Genomic DNA, 22,483 nt, shown 5'->3' with positions numbered 1-22,483 from the left:
GCAGTGCTAGAAAAAAATGTCTTTGCCCAGTCCTGTCTCACAGTCTCCCAGGTTCTCTGTCTGCCTGCCAACTCTTACTGAGTCACTGTAATTAAAGAAGAAAGTGATAACCTTTCGTTTTTTAATGCATGTTAGGCAGAGGTTGCTACACTCTGTGTTCTGACTAAGTCTGGGAATTCTGATGTGGAGTCAGGGGAACAGATGCCATGCAAACATTTAGGTATGGTAAACCTACCCTTTATGCCTTGTTTCAGTCCTTTGCAGCACTTGGCATTTCTGTCCAGGCTTTCTGTCCTTCATTAGCTACATCATAGTGATAATTTATAAATATTTGAATCCAAATATGACTTCTGAGCAACTGGCTCTTGAGGTATGTCAGGAAGTTCTATTTGTGGAAGATGAGCAGTGTACACTGAAAATTGATTGCTGATACTGAGGGATCTGAGGTTGGCCATGCTGACTTGTCAGCTGCTTGATCTTCTGGCTGATTTTTCATTGTTATGACTGGTCATGACTCAAATGAAAAATAGGATGCAGTGCCTATCCTAGATTATAGAAGTTCTTCAGTATAACAGACTAACAGCTTTCAGTGCAAGTTGAAAATTTCAGATGTCCTCTCTACAATTGCTGCCCTCATCTTCTCCTGCCTGGTCTATAACCTCATCATATGGTAGTCTGATTCTTCAAACAAAACGTAATGATCTTGTTAAGGTCACTTAACTCTTTTTCCTTCTTTAGTGGTGCTTACTGAGAAGGCAGGGAGAGGAAAGAAAAACAGCAGGACAGAAGTGTTTCCGTGTCCCTACAAGTGTTCATCCTTGAATGTGTTTCTTACACATGTAGTATATTTCTTTGTGTACTCTCTCTACAGTTAGGCTTCCTGTTGACACATGCTTCTATGGAAACCCTTAGATTCATAGGGAATGTTTTCAGAGAAGTCTCTTCTAACTTCAGCCAAAAATCTTCATTTGTTATTTTAGCAAATGGTTAGTCTACTGTTGTGGGGTGGGGAACCTGGACATCTGCTGTAGTGAGTAGTTTCATGTTACTCCCTTTGGTAGTACAAGGTGCTGAGGGACATATGGGAGGTACTGAAAACTCTTAAATCATTCCAATTCCTTAAGACTCAGTAAGTTATTTCCATTCTGTGACAGATAGGTAGAAAATAAGTTCTTCCTGCCTGATCTTTCCTGCCTGAAAACAGGCGTGTCAGCAGTGGAGACTCCAAAGTGGCACTCATATGTAAGCCCACATCTTAGTTTGTGCTTCAGAGAGCATGTCTCCATTCTTGTATGCAGGTCTGTAAGTACTGCTAGTAAAACTGCTGCTCTGGCTAGCTAGAATTTATCAACTTATTTTCAGAGGCTGAAAAGTAAACTTAGTGCTTCTCTGCAGGCTTCCTTCCTGTGGGCTATTGTAACATGGGTCTTTTTATGGACAGGACGTATGCAGAACTGATACATCCCAAACAAGTGCTGGTTCAGGCAGTGGTTGGCATCCTGGCCTACTATTCAATGTAGATCTTGGGAATGGGAAAAATAATAATGGAAATGCAGCTGTTTCTTTACATGAAGCCAGGTTCCTAGCTGTGAATTTATTCAGCTGTATATGACTGGTTTAAGATTGGAATTGCTCTGGAATTGATTTTAGTGGTTTTCTGTTGATGTTTTGTTGATTTTTTTATTTACAAAATATTAATAGAACCTCTTTCCTATTTCTTTTGCTGTCGAGGAGACTTGAATACTATTAGCTCTTTGTTTTACAGAAGGTAAGTTCTGTGAATTGCACAAACTTGCTTTTATATGTATATGTGTATATATATTTTTCTGAGAAGCTGTAAACTACTTTTTCCAGTAGATTACCTAGAAATACAAGAACTACAAAAAGTAGAAGGCCACCTATCAATGATTAGAAAGACCATCAACAAGGATGGTTGCAAATAACTAGGGGTGCATAAGTAGGTAGGGCAAGATTGCTGACTTTCATTAGGGTTGGCTGCAGAGCCACAGTACCTTTCAGTGAATCATCACCCATGCACTTAATCCTGAAGTTCATTGTCACACTGCAATATGCTACTGTTATCTTCAATCTATTGCATACGGCATATGAGAAGATTAATTCATACCGAAATAGAACAGCATTTAAAATTGCCCCATTTGGACTGCAAATTTTCGTGCTGAGATCACATTCCCATTTTTATGGAACCATACTGCACCTTGGGTAATAGCTGCTTCTACAAGGCCCCTTGTAATCTTGTGTCCTGGGTTCAGCTGTAGCAGTCATTTTTTCTCCTTCTTAGTAGCTGGTGCAGTGCTGTGTTTTTGACTTTCAGCCTGACAACAATGCTGTAACACCGATGGTTTTAGTTGTTGCTCAGTAATGTTTACTCTGACCAAGGACTTTCTCAGTCTCATGCTCTGCCAGAGAGGAGGGGAAGCCAGGAGGAAGCAGAGACAGGACACCTGACCCAAACTGGCCAAAGGGGTATTCCATACCACAGCACGTCATGCCCAGTATATAAACTGGGGGGAGCTACCTGGAAGGCCCAGATCGCTGCTTGGGTCGGGCTGGGTATCGGTCGGCAGGTGGTGAGCGGTTGTGTCCTTTTCCCTTGTTATTCCTCTTATCATTACTATTGGTAGCAGTAGTGGTTTGTATTATACCTCAGTTACTGGAGTGCTCTTACCTGAACCTGTGGGAGTTACATTCTTTTGATTCTTCTCCCCATCCCTCCGGGAGCAGGGGGAGGAAAAAGGCGAGGAGTGAGCGAGCAGCTGTGTGGTTCCGAGTTACCGGCTGGGCTTCAACCATGACATCTTGAATAGATGCAGTCTCAAAGGTGTAACATACAGTGTTTGGAGATAATTTGTCACCTCCCTTTGGGAGTGGGGATAGGCAATGATCCTATGGATTGATTCAGTATTGGCTCTGTCCAAAGTGAAGTTGTATAAAAAACATGAGTGAGAGTTTGCTTTCACCTAGAGGTGGTGAAGGGAGTACATCTGTAAAGGGAGAGTCTCCTGCAAGCAGCAAATACTGCCTTAGTGGATCAAAGCAAATTTGGGATAAACTCAATTGCAGCTTTCAGAGGTGATGTTGTGAAATGTATTATTCAGTCCAATGATAATTAAACCTGTCTCTGTAAATTAAGATACATTCAGGTCTTCATTCCAGCTTTTTACACTAGCATGAGAAATTGGAGTGTTTTTCTGCATGCGTATCATGCATAAAGAATAATTAGAGTTAATTTCTCAGTAATGGAAATGAAAGCTGCTCCTCCATGAAATTTCAGAGTAAGAATGCAGCTTTATTTCAGAAATAGTGAGTCCTCTTAAATAAGTATTTTGTGCCAGGTACTCCTATGCAGGAGACATTATAGCAGCATGAGTTCTGTGTTTCTGGATATGGTTCATGTTTGTTCATTATGTTTACTTCTAGTCAGACCAATGATGCCAGGTAGCAGTGCTAAGAGCTTTTACCACTCTCTTAAGGGACATGTAAAGACTGGGAGCAGTGTGACAGACTTCAGTTTAGAAGACTTGTCTAGCTTGCTTGCCTAAATCTCTAATATAAACATTCATATGTTTGGGACTTTCCATTCTAAAACAATTGTAATGTTCAATATAAACAAGAGAGAAAGGATCAAAGGTGGTTTTAGAGTTGAAAGAAGCAGCAGATGTGGTAAAGTCGTGTTGAGTGGGTTTTTCTTCCTGCCCCAAGCCTTAAAAAAATGTTTTCACATACTTCATGACTTCCTAATGTACATGGCACAGGAATAGAAGTTGTTACCTGCAGCATCTTATGAAAAAACACTGGCCCCATCTCAGCTATTAAATGATAAATTTTAGAAGGTGTATTTATCCCTAGTCAGATTATCTAAGTTAGATAATATCTAACTCGAATGGGGTTTGAGTATTTGATGTCTCTTGTAATTTCCTGAAGTTCTGTTTTTTCATGTGCTCTTCCTTTGTGTTCTGTGCTCCAGCAAGCAGAGATGAGCTCCAATCAAGAAAAGTAAAACTGGACTATAATGAAGTTGGTACATGTCAGAAAGATGTCATAAATGTTTGGGATAAGAAGTTACTAAACTGCAGAGCCAAAATCCGATGTGACATGGAAGATATTCATTCCACTTTGAAAGAAGGTATTTATGTAGGGTGGCTTTTAACTATGAAGCCTGAAGATTTTTTTTTTTTGTTCCCTTTTGATACCAAAGGAAATCTGCCAGCAATACACTTTTTCCAGTAGCACAAAATAATGAGAAGATTGCCTTCTTTTTACAAACGCACCCACCTCCTGCTGTCACACAGAAAATAGTTCTGCTGTGTCTGCAGCTTACAATGTCAGCAGTGCAGAAACATGTGTAGTCACACTCCTGCAAGTAGCATCTTGTGCCCATGTATTATTACAATGAACACTGAACTTTGAGCTTGTGCAACTAAGACAGTGACCTTCTGGTTTCTAGTACATGGCTCATTTCCAATTTACTCTGAGTTTCAGATGCTCTATTTTACTTACTCAGAAGGCAGTAAGTAAATGTCTAATGTGGATTGTGTCCAAAATCTAGGGGTATCACAACCAAGCTTCAGAGAGTCAGAATGACCACATATAGAGTCTGGAATATGGTCTTTTAGTGGTTTTTTTTCCTTGAGTGAAAGGCTGGGGATTTTGGCTTGAAGTAGATCTTCTGTGGCCTAGCCATAGGCCAGAAGGGGAGGCAGAGAGCTTTGTTAGTATAATGTGAATGTAGAGCCTGCTTGCACCACTGTGCCCTCTTCCATGGAATCTTGTCCGTGTTACAGATGCTTAAAAATAGTATTTCCTTGTAATCTGTCTGCAGTACAGAGGGGAAGTTTCAGTTGCTTCCAAATGAACTTGTGGTAAAATAAAGAGGTTCCTGTTAGGGACCTGCAGAAGACTGCCAACAAATTACTTACCTTGCTGCCCTGTCTTCTGCAGCTGGACTGCAGTTCAGAATTGGGAGCAAAGATACACTTTTTCTAACTTGTATTCTTCTTAAGTAATTATTTGACTGGAAAGTATTAGCAGAGTTGGCAATTTATTTTGACTTTCAAAAAGGTCTGTGTAGAGAGTCGGATACCGGAGATGTTTGTGAAAGTCTGAAAGTGTTTTAATTTAATTTATTTGCTGACTTGAGAGAAATGCTGTGTTTCAGTATGAATGGTTCTGTTTCCTTCCTTTGGTATGCAGCATTACTTTTGAACTGAGCATTTTATAATCTGTACATCTTTCTGTAAGGCTATGGACTGACATCAGACATGGTAAAACAAGTGATGTTTGTACCTCAGTTGTCCAGTGTACTGGTCAGTGTAATTACCTTAAGTTTATAGTCAATGTTGAGTTACTAGAACTGAACTGTGGCTACTAGTCAATAGACTACAGAGTGGACAACTTCTGAAGCTGACTAACTGCATGGTATCCTCCAGAGTGGTTCAGACAAGATTATGCCAGGGCAAGATTATGACAAAGCAAATTCTTATGTTACAGCACTAAAAATACGCTACTGCTTAGCCCTCTTGTTCTTGACTGATCTGCAGGTGTACCAAAAAGTCGTCGGGGAGAAATTTGGCAGTTTTTGGCTGTGCAACATCGAGTCAGACACAGGCTACCCAACAAGCAGCAGCCTCCTGATGTCTCTTACAAAGAACTTCTCAAACAACTGACTGCTCAACAGCACGCCATCCTTGTAGATCTAGGTACGTCTGTTTGTAGCTGGGAGACTTTTCCAACTTGTTTTGTGGATCTTTGAGTGAAAACACACCAGTCTTAATAGAAGCTGTTGCTGGAGATGGATGCTGCTGTATCAGCACCACTTTCTTTGTCATCAGGATACATTCTGTGTATGCCACTTAGTGTCCTCTAAGCAGATGATTTCTTAGGTTATGCTGTTTGTATTTATGCTCTTCTACATCTATCTGAAAAGATAAATCAAGCAATCGCTTCTGCAAGTTCTGTGCAGATGAGAATATTAAATGAGCTCAATGGATATGATATGAAATCAGTGGCAAAATACAGATCAATCTGACTAAAGTCAACCTGCATAGGAAAGCAAAGAAAAATGGTCTGTGGGAAGAGAGCAGTGGTGGTTGTCAGATGGATCTAAGCAGGTTTTGAAAAGAATTGAGTTAGCTACTCTTCTTTCTTTACTTCAGGACGGACATTCCCTACACACCCTTACTTTTCTGCCCACCTGGGAGCAGGACAGCTATCACTCTTTAATCTCCTGAAAGCCTATTCTTTGCTGGACAAAGAAGTAGGTTATTGTCAAGGTATAAGCTTTGTAGCTGGAGTGCTGCTTCTACATATGAGTGAAGAACAGGCCTTTGAAATGCTGAAATTCCTCATGTATGACCTTGGCTTCCGGAAACAGTACAGGCCAGACATGATGTCACTACAGGTAAGTCAGTCCTTCTTCTAAAGCATACCAACGTTTTAAATGAGTTTTGAGCTCTCAGAGGTTGCTCATGTTCTCCAGGGCCTTTATGAAGCTTCTTATGCTGTTTTGGAGGTTGTGACGTGCATGCAGATACTATTGTCGAACCCTTCTCTGCCTCCCAATTTGCAAACAGAGAAGTTCAGAACTTGCAGGCTTTTCCTGTCACATGTCCCGATCATCTCCTGTTTGGAAACTCTGCTTTCTCTGCTACTTTTCTCTTTCTTTTCCTCACTTCTCTCTCTTCCTTATGCCAAAAACCCGATATGCTTGCATCTGTATAGATGGAGTTTAAAAATAAATACGGTTATATTTTTCTTCAGTACCTGAGCGCTTGAAGGTAGATTTTAATCTTGTAACTCCAAGTCAAATCAATAGTGACACCCAGTGGCCAGTCAGTGTACGCCACAGGCATTTGGACTGAGCTGCTCTGTCCTGCTTCATTTGCTCCTCTTTTTTCTCATTGTCCTTTGGCCCAGCACCCTCAACACAGAGAGAAAAAGATGAATTTTCAATCTTTTAGTTTGCTTATGAAACGGTGAATGCCCTGCAGTCTTAGTCTTTTTTTGACAGCTAGGTACTCAAGGCTGCTTAAGGAGAAAGAAAATCTTTCAGATCTCTACAAATATCAGGATTTAAAGTTTAAGAAGCCTTTCACCTTAAGATGCAACTGTCCACTGATTTAAATAACTATAAGGTATATAATTATATAAGCTACAAGTTATATAAGCTATAAGCCTCTAATATTATAAAGGGATATGCCACTGCTGAGTTAAAGTTTGCAGTCCACAGAGGAAAAAGAAAAAACATAAGAGTCAGATACAAAAATCTGTTGGTTTTTTGGTTTTGGGTTTTCTTTTTCCTGTGCTCCCTCCAATGCAAACACTTAAAATTAAGTAAAAACTTAAGGGGGAGTTCAGTCCGCTTTCATGAGCAGTCACTTCAGGTGCTTATTTGGCAAATGTCCAGAACAATAGAATAGATTGTAATTAAAGAAATTGTATGTGCTTATTCTAAAATTGAGAAAGAAGAGTGGTTTACTATGGATGTAAGTACGCTGTAATAAGTTTATTGTGATGAATCAAGGGTGAACAGCCATAGAGAGCATCATTCCACCTCTTCCCTGTCCCGTTTCCCCCCATATGTGTTGAAGCAGTGGGCGTCAAAGTGTGATAAATGCATGGTTGTGGGTTTGGTTTCCACCACCCCCACCCCCTGCCTCTAGAAGATGCTCTCTTAGTGTTTGTATGCTATTCTGCAGCTGCAGACTTTCAGTAGCATCTGATGATTTGAGAGCGTTCAAATGCCCAGGATTTCAATTTTTGGTTTAAATGAGTCTGTAACTTTCACTGTCAGAAGCTCTTACAAAGAACACTTTTTTAAGTTTTAGAAGGCTTACTGCTTGTAGTATTGTTTGCTCTTTAAGTGACATGACCTTTCTTTCCCCAGTTTGCGCCTAGGCAGTAATCCCATTCTAGACAAAAAGTACAAGTTTTGTCTGCTCAAGACAAACTAGGCTATTGAAGATAACTTAGAGAATCCCACTAAAACCTAACCCTTTCTTTTGATTTTTAACAGGAGTATAGCACTCCCAAATTCTTTCACATATACAGTACTGAAACACAAGTTTATATGCAGAATTAGCTTCTGTCCTGTAGGATAAAAAAGTTGGGTGTTTCTTTCGGATTATGAGAACTTAATTGAGAATTTAGATTTGTAATTGTCTGGAAAAAGTAGTAATCATAGAATCATAGAATAGTTAGGGTTGGAAAGGACCTTAAGATCATCTAGTTCCAACCCCCCTGCCATGAGCAGGGACACCTTGCACTAAACCGTGTCGCCCAAGGCTCTGTCCAATTTGGCCTTGAATACCACCAGGGTTGGAGCATTCACAACTTCCTTGGGCAACCCATTCCAGTGCCTCACCACCCTCACTGGAAAGAACTTCTTCCTTATATCTAACCTAAACTTCCCCTGTTTAAGTTTGAAGCCATTACCCCTTGTCCTACCCCTGCAGTCCTTAATGAAGAGTCCCTCCCCAGCATCCTTTCAGGCCCCCTTCAGATACTGGAAGGCTGCTCTGAGGTCTCCACGCAGCCTTCTCTTCTCCAGGCTGAACAGCCCCAACTTTCTCAGCCTGTCTTCATAAGGGAGGTGCTCCAGCCCTCTTATTGTCCTCGTGGCCCTCCTCTGGACTTGCTCCAGCAGCTCCATGTCCTTTTTATGTTGAGGACACCAGAACTGTACACAATACTCCAAGTGAGGTCTCACAAGAGCAGAGTAGAGGGGCAGGATCACCTCCTTTGACCTGCTGGTCACGCTTCTTTTGATGCAGCCCAGGATACGGTTGGCTTTCTGGGCTGCAAGCGCACACTGAAGCCAGCTCATGTTAAACTTCTCATCCATCACTACCCCCAAGTCCTTCTCCGCAGGGCTGCCTGAATCTCCTCCACACAACCTGTAGCTGTGCCGGGGGTTGTGCCGACCCAGGTGTAGGACCTTGCACTTGGCTTGGTTAAACTTCATAAGGTTGGCATCGGCCCACCTCACAAGCGTGTCCAGGTCCCTCTGGATGGCATCCCTTCCCTCCAGAGTGTCAACCGAGCCACACAGCTTGGTGTCATCGGCAAACTTGCTGAGGGTGCACTCAATCCCACTGTCCATGTCACCAACAAAGATGTTGAACAAGACAGGTCCCAACACCAATCCCTGAGGAACATCACTCGTTACTGGTCTCCAACTGGACATTGAACCATTGACCACAACTCTTTGCGTGCAGCCATCCAGCCAGTTCTTTATCCACTGAGTGGTCCCATCCATCAAATTGATGTCTCTCCAATTTAGAGACAAGGATGTTGTGTGGGACAGTGTCAAATGCTTTGCACAAGTCCAGGTAGATGACATCAACTGCTCTGCCCCTGTCCATCAGTTCCTTAGTTTGTAACAAACTCATACGGTTGCTTTACTGCCTCTGTGATACTATTCTGATTTCACACATAAATGTGGTTTGTTCTGACACTGTTCAAACTGTACTTTCTTAGTCTCTTTGGCAGTTAAAGCAAGGACTCAAATGCACGCCCAAATTTAGATAATTTGCCTGATGAGAATTGATCTATCTGCTTGCAGACACTGCTGACCGATAGATAGCTTCAAATGCAGTCAGGTTTTGGTAGGGAAGAATCATGACCACTAGAAGTAGGAAAGTAGCTGAATCCAGTATGTCATTTTCTTACTGAGGAATGGATTCACCTGAAGCATAAGGTAATGGTGACAGCAAAATTGGACCTGACAGCTAATCAGTGTGTGTCTGTTTCTCATCTTCTACTGAGAAAAGCATCACTCTGTGCTGTGAGTGACTTATTATGGAATATAAAATATTAAAACGGCAAGGAAATGATTTGCCACAGAGTGATATTTTTAGGAATGAATAGAAACTTTTAACCACTTTGCTTTGCAACCTTTTGCAGGTTGTGTAACAGGACTTTTTGTATCAGTATCTTAAATTGCTCTGGACCGCTGGCATGTGGGAGGTGTGTTAGGAAATACGTATGTGGTACACTTCTATTGACCCACCATATCTAATGTACTCTGTGGGTACAGAAGCTGACTAAAGTCATGATTGTAACATAAGAGCTTTAAAAGCAGCAAATATAAGGCCAGGATTCAAAGGATGAAAGCTTCTGAAATGTGTATATATTAGCCAGAAGTAGTTCAACTCTGGAATGTAGAGTTTTGGCATCTTGGAAGAGGTACTTCTACTTTCATTGTTGCAAGACTGAAAGTTCTGGTTTGTTGATAAATGTCGTTAGATCAATGTATTCTTTTCTTCCTTAAGCCTGCGAATCTGAAATGATACTTCATTAATAAGCAGGTTCAAACTGTTCTTTGTTATCGACTACAGTGTTGATTTTAATTACTTAGGGGTGGGTTGTTTATACATGATCAGGTATCGCTCGAGGTCCTAGGCAACAATTAAGCATCATTTTACAGTGCCTTCTGTACTGTTAGCTTCCCTCGAGTGAAATGTGAATGGTTTGGAAAACTGAGTAAAGCTGAACTTTTCTTTCTCTACTTTCTTCTCCCCCATCCCTCTCATGCACTGTAGATTCAGATGTATCAGCTCTCAAGGCTTCTTCATGATTATCACAGAGACTTGTATAATCATCTTGAAGAAAATGAAATCAGTCCCAGTCTTTATGCTGCACCGTGGTTTCTTACACTGTTCGCATCTCAGTTTCCATTAGGATTTGTAGCCAGAGTATTTGGTAAGAAATCTTTTTCTATTGCAATAGTAAACGGAACAATGTTGCCCATTGTGATTTGAAACTCTCAGGGAGTAGTTTTCTACATACTAGGGACATTTGGGGTGACTATCGTGGGTGGCAGGTAGCAACACTCTTCATACTGGGTTGTCAGTTCCTTTTCAGAGAGCATAACCAAAATGTATACTTTGAAACATCAGACTTGAACAGTTCGATACGTCTGTTGTTACTAGCCAGGAGACTTCTGGCTAATAACAGTGTGAAGCGTGAACAGCAGGAATTGTATTGTTGCAAATGTATTTTATCCATCAAGCATTCAGTTTATGTCTACAGAAAAGTCATCTTGTTGAACTTGCAAACTGAAAAAAGAATGCATTGATTTTCAAGAATGTGTTTCTGAATAACTGATTTTTAAGGGCTTTCTAATAAAAATTCAAGTAAACTTGAACATCAAGGCTGTTTCAGGTATTCAGGTATATATTGAACGCTTTCCTACTCCTCTTATTCCATTTTGATAATTTTTTCATTATATGCTTCTCTTCAGATAACGTCTAGTACAGAAGCTTAAATATTGATTGTGCCTTGTAGTGTTTACAGTATCAGCATGTCAAGTACTTGGTTTTGTATTCTTTTATTGTCAGTAAGAGCTGCCAGCTTAATCAAATGTCTAGTAATGCAGCTTTTTTCCTTTTTTTTTTTTTTTTAAGTTTTACATTAATAAACTGAATCAAGAAGCCAGGAACGTATGTCATGTACTTCCTCTTAAATCAGACTTTTATACATTTGTTTTGTTTCATACAACACCTTTTGTCTTGTCTTCAGAAATTCAGCCTGACTTTTGTCTCATGTTTTATTACTGAAGTGTTAGGTTTGTAATTTGTTTGGTGTGGTGGTTTTGGGGGGAAGAGAGGTTTAGCTGGTTGGTTTTGGGTTTCTTTTTTCTTTTTTTTTTTTTTTTACCTAGTGATTTCTCCGTTAAAGAGGGGTTTTTTTCATTTTACAGCAGACTTTTTCTGACTGCTCTTTGGGTAAACAAATGATTGGTGTATCTGTTTTTTGGATTGGTACATCACTTACCCAGTGGGATTATTGGATTCCAGACATTTGAGCATTTGGGGGTGTTTTTTCCTTTTTGATCTGTTTTTCAAGGCTAAAGTATAACTTGTTTTCAGTAGGCTTTGAATTTGGAACACAAGTTTTTTTAAGGGAAAGTCAATGTTCATTTCTCTGCAAATGAGCTGTTCCCATTTTAAAACTGAACTATGTTGTTCTACTCCCTAATATTTTAGATTCTTGCATCATCAGTGTCTTACAGGCCATTCTCACATACCAGGAACAGATGGTTAATGTCTACCCATCACAAATTATATACTTGTATTTATGCTGTTTAAATGTGCACTACAGACTGGAGAAGAGAGACTTAGGAACTGTGTATGAGTGAGATGGCTGCCTCACCAGTGTCCTGGTGCTACCCACATACTGGTTTCGGGCGGGGATGACCTCACATGCTCAGGATCAGAAGCTGAGTTTATTCAGTTGCGTAGCCCTGCTTTTGGTGGTGTGACAGATCTGAGAGCACAGGAGGCTTATATGGACTACTGATGTGTTGCATTCAGTAACTCAAGTCCACCACTGCTACCAAGACTGTTTCTAGTTAACTGTGATCAAGATTCCACTTTCTGTGCAGTCTCTGTCTACTGATTTCTGCAGAGCCTGGGCTTTTCCCTCACATTTATGTAATTTACCTCAAAGTAAGGGTTTAGGGCTTAAATTACAGCCAATGTGATCACTACCGTGGATTTCGAAAATAGTATGATTGGTTCTGGAATCTACATGACCATTTCTTAAGGACTAGCTTTTGCCTGTAGAAAACAGTCAGTATGTTGTGTTGTGATCCACTTCTTAATTGCTTTTCAGTACAAGTGCACTTAAAACCAGTTAGCAGCTAGTTAACAGTCTAAAGTCTACAGTAGACAGTAATGAAATGCTTACTGCAGATAACCATTACAGGCATAACACACATGCAGTATTTTCTTTAATGCTCTCTCCTATCTGTAAGCTGACAGGAAGTGCTTTTATATGCTTTAACCTCCTGTTGAAATAAGACATGAAATTGCACATCTGAACAGGATAAATCTGCAGTATGAGTGATTAAAAAGAAAAAAATCCAATCAAATATGTGTATTTATCCAATGACTAGCTCTTGTTTTCAAGATATTTTAATGATTTTCTTTTTCAGACATTATTTTTCTTCAAGGAACAGAAGTCATATTTAAAGTAGCACTGAGCCTACTTAGCAGTCAAGAAACATCTATAATGGGATGTGAGAGTTTTGAGAACATTGTTGATTTTCTTAAAACCACTGTTCCAGATATGACTCAGCCTCAAATGGAAAAAATTATCACTCAGGTAAGGTTGCTTTTCTTTTTACTCCTCCCAAGCCCTCACCCCCTTTAGAATCATGCCTAAGGTATATGTAAAAGTCTTCTCAGTATGTTCCTTTTGGTTTGAAATGCAAAGGTGTCATCTTCCCAGTAATTTATATGGAAATAGGATGTGAGCTAATTTCAGTGGGTTTTGAACTGCAATTTTAGCAAGACTTTAGTTGCAACCTCAAGGTTTAGTACTAAGGTTCTTTTGTGTCCCAGCTGTTGGGAAAACGTAACTTTGCTTATAAATTTCATGTCACCATCAGAAGGATAAAAGTAGCTTATTTTCCAAACCTGAACCCAGCTGTTGCTCCATGCTAGGATTTGTGACTGGAAGCACAACTTGCCATAGTGGGAAGAGGCAGCATCACAACAACTTCTCCTCCTGATCCTTTGAACTTCTGGCTGCGCAGGGCTGGTGTCCTCCCATGGGAACTTTTCTGACACCTCCAACTTAAAATCCTACAAGTTAGGAATTCTCATTGTCACCTCAACCCTGACCTTGCAAGGATCACATTTAGCAGATGCTTGATGCCAGAGGTAAAAGCCCCTCAGGATTGATCCCTGCCTTTCTTGGGTGAAAGAGAGGAGGACTGGAGTAGTGTTATTTCATCACTGTCATTGCAACTTTGTGACGAAGGGCAAGAATAGAAGAGAAATGAAGAATTATGGATCCTGATTTTAGAAAAACTTCTTGTGAAATACTGTCAGAGGCTGGCATCTTCATCACTCTACATCATCTGCCTCTGGATTGACGCTGCAAATTTAAAATGAGCCTCTGTTTAGTACCTTAACTGTGAACCTGTGAGCAGTTTTCCCCCTTCAGGTGGCAGTTTGGATATAATAGAAGAGCTCTAGAAAATCATCTCCATATGCAGGAGTGCAGTTGACACCAGTGCATTCCTATGGCTTGGTTAACACTTGAATGTTTTCGGTACTGTCAGTTAAGAATTTATTTTTAGGTGACATCTAAATCTTTATTTCCTCATTGCACCAATTGTGATTGCCACGCTAAACCTGCATCAGGCACTTTAGTACCTATCTTGACAACTCGCTGATTCTGGCAATGATAAATGTGATATTTCAGTGGTTTTGATACTATTAGAAATTAAATCTCTGTACTGTGGTCTGCACAGGTTGCAGAGCAATTGTGCTGTGGTGAGCGTAGAATCATAGAATAGTTAGGGTTGGAAAGGACCTTAAGATCATCTAGTTCCAACCCCCCTGCCATGAGCAGGGACACCTTGCACTAAACCGTGTCGCCCAAGGCTCTGTCCAACCTGTCCTTGAACACCTCCAGGACTGGAGCATTCACAACTTCCTTGGGCAACCTATTCCAGTGCCTCACCACCCTCACAGTAAAGAACTTCTTCCTTATATCTAACCTAAACTTCCCCTGTTTAAGTCTAAACCCATTACCTCTTGTCCTACCACTACAGTCCCTAATGAAGAGTCCTTCCCCAACATCCTTATAGACCCCCTTGAGATACTGGAGGGCTGCTCTGAGGTCTCCACGCAGCCTTCTCTTCTCCAGGCTGAACAGCCCCAACTTTCTTAGCCTGTCTTCATAAGGGAGGTGCATGATAGAAGTGGCTTTGTGCAAAGCCAGGTCTGATTGAGTAAAGAATAGATTACGTTGCATGAGCAGAGTGAAAGTGGCTATATGCAGGTCAGCTCAGCTCTAAGAAGGTCACCTGCTTGCCTGTGGTGTGATCTCATGCTGAGCAGCCTTCTGGTTCTGCATTCATGTGTAGACTGCTATATTGTATTGCTTCTGCCCAGCCTAACTTCAGGTGGAATTGTTTGGCTGTCTCAGCATTGTAATTCCCAGGACCGTCCTCTTATGGTGGATAATGAAAAAAAACAGTAGATGTTGTGCAGGGCTGTAATACACAGATGTAGAATTGACCACTTAGCTACATAGAGAAAAATTGCACTTGCCCAGCTTGAACACCATATGTAAATTGAAGTTTTAACCCATTTGAATTACCTGAAGAACAGTGAACACAATGCAGAATTTGTTTTGTTGGGGAATCTGTGTTTGTCTTCTTTTGGTGTAATGTTTGTGATCTCTAGAACAAGGAACAGAATTAATGTCACTGTAAACATTCTTCCCTTCCTAGCCTGAACTGTTTGGTAACTTTCAGAAGCTGCGAGGCTGTGACTAAAGGTATAAACAGATAAGGGTCATACGGTCCCATTACTGTTAGATGCTCAGTTCCATAGTCTTCACAATGCTGTGTCACCAAAGCAACACAATAAGAAAATAGTGTATCTTCATGCAGAGACAGAGCACAGGTGTCGTGGTTTAAGCCCAGCCGGCAACTTGGAACCACGCAGCCGCTCGCTCACTCCCCCCCTTTTCCTTTCTCCCCCCGCTCCCGGAGGGATGGGGAGGAGAATTGGAGGAATGTAACTCCCATGGGTTGAGATAACAGCTCTCCAGTAACTAAGGTATAATACAAACCACTACTGCTACCAATAATAATGATAAGGGAAATAACAAGGGGAGAGGACACAACCGCTCACCACCCGCCGACCGATACCCAGCCCGACCCGAGCAGCGATCTGGGCCTTCCGGGTAACTCCCCCCAGTTTATATACTGGGCATGATGTGCTGTGGTATGGAATACCCCTTTGGCCAGTTTGGGTCAGGTGTCCTGTCTCTGCTTCCTCCTGGCTTCCCCTCCTCCCTGGCACAGCATGAGACTGAGAAAGTCCTTGGTCAGAGTAAACATTACTGAGCAACAACTAAAAACATCGGTGTTATCAGCGTTGTTCCCAGGCTGAAAGTCAAAAACACAGCACTGCACCCGCTACTAAGAAGGAGAAAAAATGACTGCTGTAGCTGAACCCAGGACAACAGGGAAACTGTAACCATGAAGAGTATTTTTATAAAAGACTGTAAATCAGCACTTGGAGTCAGGAGATCCAGTTTTGAGGATGAAGATCTGATAACTCCTGTATTATTATTCTTCATTGTGTGATCCTGCTCCCATCACTAGCTGATGAGACTTGAATTTAAAAATTTCTTCTTGAACTTAATATTTCTGAGCAAGAGATTGTAAATTAGACTTGGCCATATTATAAAATTCTTGGATTAAGTAAGACCTTTCTACTGATACATCTCATAGTAAGAGGTGATATTTGATAATTGTAAAAGTGATGATCCAATTCTAAAGTCTATGATTTATTCTGGCTACAGTAAGAACTCTAGATGCTAAACTGCTCTTACTGTAGATTTCTCCTTGAAATACCTTTTTTGAGAGGAACAGGAAAAAACACTGAAATTAATCAAGCAGAGTTGCCTGTTAGCCAAACATTCATGTGGACTAAGTGTTCTCTGTTTATTTAGAAATTGCTTTTTCTCTTATGATAGGTATTTGAGATGGATATCTCAAAACAGCTCCATGCCTACGAAGTAGAGTACCATGTCCTTCAGGATGAACTGCAGGAAAATGTGAATCCCTGTGATGAAGGTGAACCGCTGGAGAAGCTGGAGAGGGTAAACAATCATCTGAAGAGACAAAACATGGATTTGTTGGAGAAGCTACAGGTAAATGACTTAAGACTACAAACTCATGGAGAGGGCATTTCTATGATTCAGCTAACAGAGGAGTGGGTTTTTTAAATGCACATGAGAAGTCTCCTAACTGCAAGACTTCATGCAGTTGAGCAGTTCTCTCAGTTACAGTGATTTACTTGCTAGACATATTTTTGAACTCCTTTCTCATTCCTTGGACTTTCCCTTCTTGATTTAGATTTCTTTTTCTCAAAATATCTCTACCCTTGTCTCCCTTCAGTTATTCATTGCATCCCAGTTTATTATAATGTTGTTATTTACAGGTTGCTCATGCTAAAATTCAGAGTTTGGAATCCAGCCTGGAGACTATTTTGACCCGAGAGAACAAAATGAAGACTGCAATTCAGTCCCTGGAACAGGAGAAGATAACGTATCAAAAGACTCTTGAGCAGATAGTGAAGTATTTGCCAGCAGAAGCATTGTCTGACTGTGAACTGCTTCTGAAGGAAGTAAACTACAACCCAAATAATAAAATAAGGAGTAAGCCATAAAACAGGGTTTTCTAGGCAGCATTTCTTCAAAATAAAGGGAAAGAAAAGATGAATATGCTGCTTTCAAAGGACTTGAACAGTAGGCAATGGTATTATCCAAAACTAGTGCTGGGACACTCACAGCTATAGATGGGCCTTCAAATGTCAGTATGCAAATTCAGACTATTAATTTTTTTATGATTATGTAAATAATTACAAGGGGGAAATAAAGGATTCTCATGTGTAATTATGATGAGTAGATGTATATTTGGAGTTGACCTAAAGGAAAAGAGAAATTTCAGTAGTCAAAACCAAGATCATGGTGATATACAAATTCACTCTGGATATGCTTGTCTTGTAGTGAAACGAGGATAGTATGTCTTTATATATATGTATGTTGAATAATACTTGAAATGAAAAAAAGAAGAATGTAATTTTCCCTCCAAAGAGCAGCATGTTTCACATCTCCTGTGGAAAATCTGTGAACTCATGCGTGCCTCACTTTTTATTCTGCTGACATTGTGTGCGCAGATGAATTAGCAGAACAAGTATCATGACTTGGTTTATACAGAAGGAGCTCTAGTGCCATCCGCTGCCTGGGCTGTACCAGTCAGCAGTGTAATTCCACATGCATGTTTGAACTGGAAACAAAAAGCATCACGTCACAGCTCCACCTCCGTAATTCAGAGCTAAGAAATAGGTATCTATACACACTTGCAGAACTTGTAAAGGCAAGAGCTAACAGTGACTGCTACTTCCATCCCAGCCTGTTTGCTTCCACCTGTCCTGGGGTTGGTCATGATGACAGGAGGAAGGAAGCAAGGCTATGGAATGGTATTTATTCTGATGTTAATTTTCCGCAGAAGACTTGCTGTCATAGGAGTTAGGTGTTAAGGGTTTCTCATTTAACCAAAGAAATACTGCAAGAAGCCTTGTCTCGTTGTAGTGGGAGCCAGAAAGCTGTTCTTGAATTTTATTTGAAGAGAAGATTGAGGCAGGTTGCAGAAAGTTGAGCTTAAGTGCATGAGAGGGGACCAAGCAAGTTTCAAATATTATGTAATTTCAGTTTTCACATACACAGTGGATATACATTTCAAAGGGGATTCTGAAGTACAGGTGTAGTTTTAATAATGCTTTCCAGGCTATTCCTGTTTTAATACTGCTTTGTGGTCTTCTTTTTGAAACAGAAGTCATGAATTTGTATGTTCTGAGCAGAAGGTGGGGTAAGCTCTGATTATTTTGAGGGAGAAAGTACGTTTATAAAGGTATAAAAGGATGCATATAGATTTGACAATGTTTTTAAGTGGAATTTTTGCGAAGGCTTAGACAAATGTGTAATAGGCACATGTTTTGGAGTGCATGTCTGAACCGTTAATGGAGTGTTACAGTGGCTCATGTTATCTCTTACCATTTATACTGTATTTCAGGAAACACTTAATCTTTTTAGTAAGAAAAACAATGAAGCAAAGTGCCAAATCCAGCAGTGTCTTTATGCATAAGATGATTGTCCAATTTAGAAAGCAAAGACTGAGTATCACTGCTTTCCAAGTTATGCTTTATGTTAACATAAAAGCAAGGAACAACAACGCTGATTTGCTGCACGCTGCTGTGGAACTTAGGGGCTTGGGGTCTCCTGGTTTTTTTTGTTGTTGTTTTTTACTTCCACTGTGTTTTATTTGATTACAGATACTGATTTGCTTAACAGTCTTTCTTTTTACAGTTGGGGTGAAAGGTCTTAACACTGTGTATAAAATTATTTGGAATCTGTCTAGATATTTCAAGAATATTGTATTGTACTAGGTGGAAAAATGCCAAGTGGAAAGACAGTTGTTTGCAGTTTTGTTCAGAGTGAATTTTAGCTGATGTGTACATACCAAACCAATCCCAGGAACTGCAGTAGTGTGTATTACAAAGAATCAAGGTTATTCAGATACAGCTTTTTTCTTTTTTAAGAGGCACTGAATGTGCTTTATCCTCTGTTTCAGTTACAAAATTTTTCATGTAAAGCCTGGAGAAATTCCAATAAATGTCATTGCTGCATTTCCTATGGCCTCTGGCTAGTTTTGTTATTCTATACTTCAAGTACCAATCTTATTCTTCATAATACTGTTTACATGAATGATGAAAAGGATCTGGTTTTAGTTTCTAGTTGTGGGAAAAAAAAAACCCTACAGGATTTGTAGAAGGACATGGGGAGGATGGAAATTCTTATCAGGGAAAATAGACTTGCACTGGTCTTAGCTGAAGATTAAGTGATTAAAAGGGTTTTTTCTTCTGTAGCAGTTCATTTAGTACGTATGCATGTTGAGAATAGTAATTTGATGAACTCTACATTGTGCGTCTAGCTTGGGAGGAGGACACCGTATCAACACGTAGGAATCAATACAAAAGTAAACCCACAAAAAGGTAAATGCCTCATGACATTAGGGCATTTGTGACAGCATTTGTATTCTGAATACAAGTGTGCCTTATACCTCTGGATCTCTAGGGTGTATAGCTTGAAGTCAACACTCAAGCTGGTATCCTCCAGACCATTTTCAGATGAATAACCAGCAAGATTTACCTAGAAGACTGTGAATGACATATATGTTTGTGTCCATCTATTGGTCTCTCCCTGCCTATTGTATAGATAGCTTTACAGCTGTTCTGTTCTGCTTGCAGTTGAGCAACTGTGAAGAGGTATGTCTAAGGTGCAGTGTGCTAGACCTAGAGCTGCAAGGATATTTGCTTGGGAGAAGGGATGGTTCCTGGGTTTGGACAAATTGCTCTTTTCTCCTATAATTTGTTTTTCTGTTTGGGAAAAAAAGAGTTTTCAGGATAAGGCTATTGTTTTATCTGAGGTAAGTACAACAGTGCTTTCAGTTTCTGCAGTCAGCTTGCAGAGAACTAGCTTGGGAGGAAAAAGTATCTGCTTTTTTCAGGAACAGCTAACTGAGACTGGTGCCTGCTGGCAAAGGGTTTTTTAAAAGTCTGGGAACACATCCATCCTTTTAGCTAGCAAACTAGCCTGTAAATGAAGAGTACTACTTGCCAGGAATACAGTTGAAATAGGTCAGTCTGGTAAGAAGAGCTAATGTAGGGAACTCTCTGGTGTTCATGTCTTTTATGGACAGAAAACTCAGCCAGAAGGTTTTTTTGGTTTTGTCTTTCATTTTTTCTTTCATAAAAAGGGAAGTATTTCTTTCCTAAAATGAACTTTTATTTAGGATACCTTTAAGTTGCATTTTGTTCACTTTTCACTAAAAAAGTATTCGATTTCATAGGGAAAAAAAATAGTTTCCTGGTAAATGGCTTGCGCCTATTGAAGACCTGACTTGAAATAACAAATCTAGCAAATCTTAAGTAAGTAAGTGGATTGATTACGCCCTTTTCAACGTGACACTGCTTTGCTTAATATGACTGTAAGAAAGCCAAACAATTTATAACATAGGAAAGAATTTCAGCAGTTTGGTCCAAGAATTTGATACTACTTATGTGATCCAGAGGGTCTACATTTGGACATTTAATCTAAACCTAAAACCACATAGGTATTAGTGTGAATAGCTTTTTGTGTGTTGAGGTGAATAACTCCAGGGCACTGTTAACATTGATTATCCACTTGGTCTCTGTAGTCATAGATGGGTGTTGACAGGCATGTGCAGGCTGTAACATGTCAAGCCTTACACCAGGCCACACCATCCATTTGAAGAAGTGTAATTGATTCTGTACTTCTGTAGTTCAGCCTTTACTGTCAGTGTTTGCCACTGAATGCATTTAACGTATGCTTTGCCTTTCTCAGTCTTTCTAGTGACTAGAAAGAACAAAATTTAACATTCATTTCCAAAAAGACGTATTGAATGCTTGGCTATATCCTTCCTCCAGACATCTGGTGTGCAAGGGATAGAGTTTATATGCTTAAAGTTTAATATGTTAGCTCACTTTGTCTGAAAGCATATTAAACGTAGCAGCGACGGTAAAAAGCTGAGGAGTAAAGCAGAAATTACTGCCTGCCTTGAGCAGGTAATGGGCTGTGTGCTGACTGGCTTGCGATGAAGTAGAATCCAGACGGATCAGTAGTTGGTGTGTTGTTTGGTTTTATTGTAGTGTTGACCTTAGTTCTGGGCCAAAGAAAGGAGCCAGTGATGCTCATTTATCAAAATGTTATCTTGGAGTTTCCTTTGGGTTGAGAAGGTTTTCCACTCCTTTTGTTGTTTTCTTCAGAACTCTTGCTCAGCAACCACTCTTAAACAAGGAAATTGGGAATTGTTCGTATTCTTACCATCTCAAAAACTTACTGTGGAGCTTATCCAAACACTTCCTGCATTCCAATTAAAACTTACTCAAGTCTTCACTCTGGTAAAAGAGAGTTAGAAGGTTTTGATATATTAGTTTTATTTTTGGTTACAGTGCGCGGTGAGAGATGACATAAATACCATACATAGTGTCCTGCCAGAACATGCATGAGAAGAAGTATTGAGTGAACTTGTGCTTGTAAAACGCTGGACTAAGAGATGTTAGTTCTTAGTGTGGGAAATAAGTCTATATCTGACTTCAAAACAGAGACCTAGTTGCACTGGCTGGCTGTACTCTGTGCAGCTTTACGTCCAAATGATTACTTCAATTGCCTGTGCACACTTAGCATTTGGTGTTGCAGTGTCCTGGGTTCAGCTACCTCACTCATTTTTCTCCTTCTTAGTAGCTGGTGCAGTGCTGTGTTTTTGACTTTCACCCTGGGAACAACACTGATAACACCGATGTTTTTAGTTGTTGCTCAGTAATGTTTACTCTGACCAAGGACTTTCTCAGTCTCATGCTCTGCCAGGGAGCGGGGGAAGCCGGGAGGAAGCAGAGACAGGACACCTGACCCAAACTGGCCAAAGGGGTATTCCATACCACAGCACGTCATGCCCAGTATATAAACTTGGGGGGAGTTACCTGGAAGGCCCAGATCACTGCTCGGGTCAGGCTGGGTATCAGTCGGCAGCTGGTGAGCAGTTGTGTCCTCTCCCCTTGTTATTTCCCTTATCATTATTATTATTATTGGTGGTGGTAACAGTGGTTTGTATTATACCTTAGTTACTGGGCTGCTCTTACCTGAACCTGTGGGAGTTACATTCTTTTGATTCTCCTCCCCGTCCCTCTGGGAACCACGGAAGGAAGAAGAGGGGAGTGAGCGAGTGGCTGCGTGGTTCTGAGTTACTGGCTGGGCTTAAACCCCGACATGCAGATATTTAGATGTATATGGCCATTTTTGTCTAAAAAATTTAAATGGCTTGTACCATCCAGTTTTGAGCCTGAGCAAAGCA

The 22,483-nt window shown here is 40.4% G+C and overlaps 1 protein-coding gene across 1 annotated transcript in view; it reads left to right on the top strand.

Annotated features, from left to right (window-relative positions):
- Positions 1 to 17,313, top strand: part of TBC1D4 (TBC1 domain family, member 4) — a 51,003-nt gene extending 33,690 nt beyond the window's left edge. The window contains exons 14-21 of the mRNA XM_010024607.1: positions 1,766 to 1,768; positions 3,986 to 4,144; positions 5,559 to 5,717; positions 6,174 to 6,418; positions 10,560 to 10,719; positions 12,956 to 13,125; positions 16,525 to 16,701; positions 16,992 to 17,313. Of these exons, the coding sequence (XP_010022909.1) occupies positions 1,766 to 1,768; positions 3,986 to 4,144; positions 5,559 to 5,717; positions 6,174 to 6,418; positions 10,560 to 10,719; positions 12,956 to 13,125; positions 16,525 to 16,701; positions 16,992 to 17,219 (1,301 nt within the window). The 3' untranslated portion in view covers positions 17,220 to 17,313. The remainder of the gene's footprint in view (positions 1 to 1,765; positions 1,769 to 3,985; positions 4,145 to 5,558; positions 5,718 to 6,173; positions 6,419 to 10,559; positions 10,720 to 12,955; positions 13,126 to 16,524; positions 16,702 to 16,991) is intronic.
- The last annotated feature ends 5,170 nt before the right edge of the window (positions 17,314 to 22,483 follow it).

Source organism: Nestor notabilis, unplaced genomic scaffold, assembly GCF_000696875.1.
Source record: "Nestor notabilis isolate BGI_N333 unplaced genomic scaffold, ASM69687v1 scaffold13181, whole genome shotgun sequence".
Lineage (NCBI taxonomy): Eukaryota > Metazoa > Chordata > Aves > Psittaciformes > Psittacidae > Nestor > Nestor notabilis.
The sequence above is the reverse complement of the archived record's forward strand: the minus strand, read 5'-3'. Positions and strand labels throughout refer to the sequence as shown.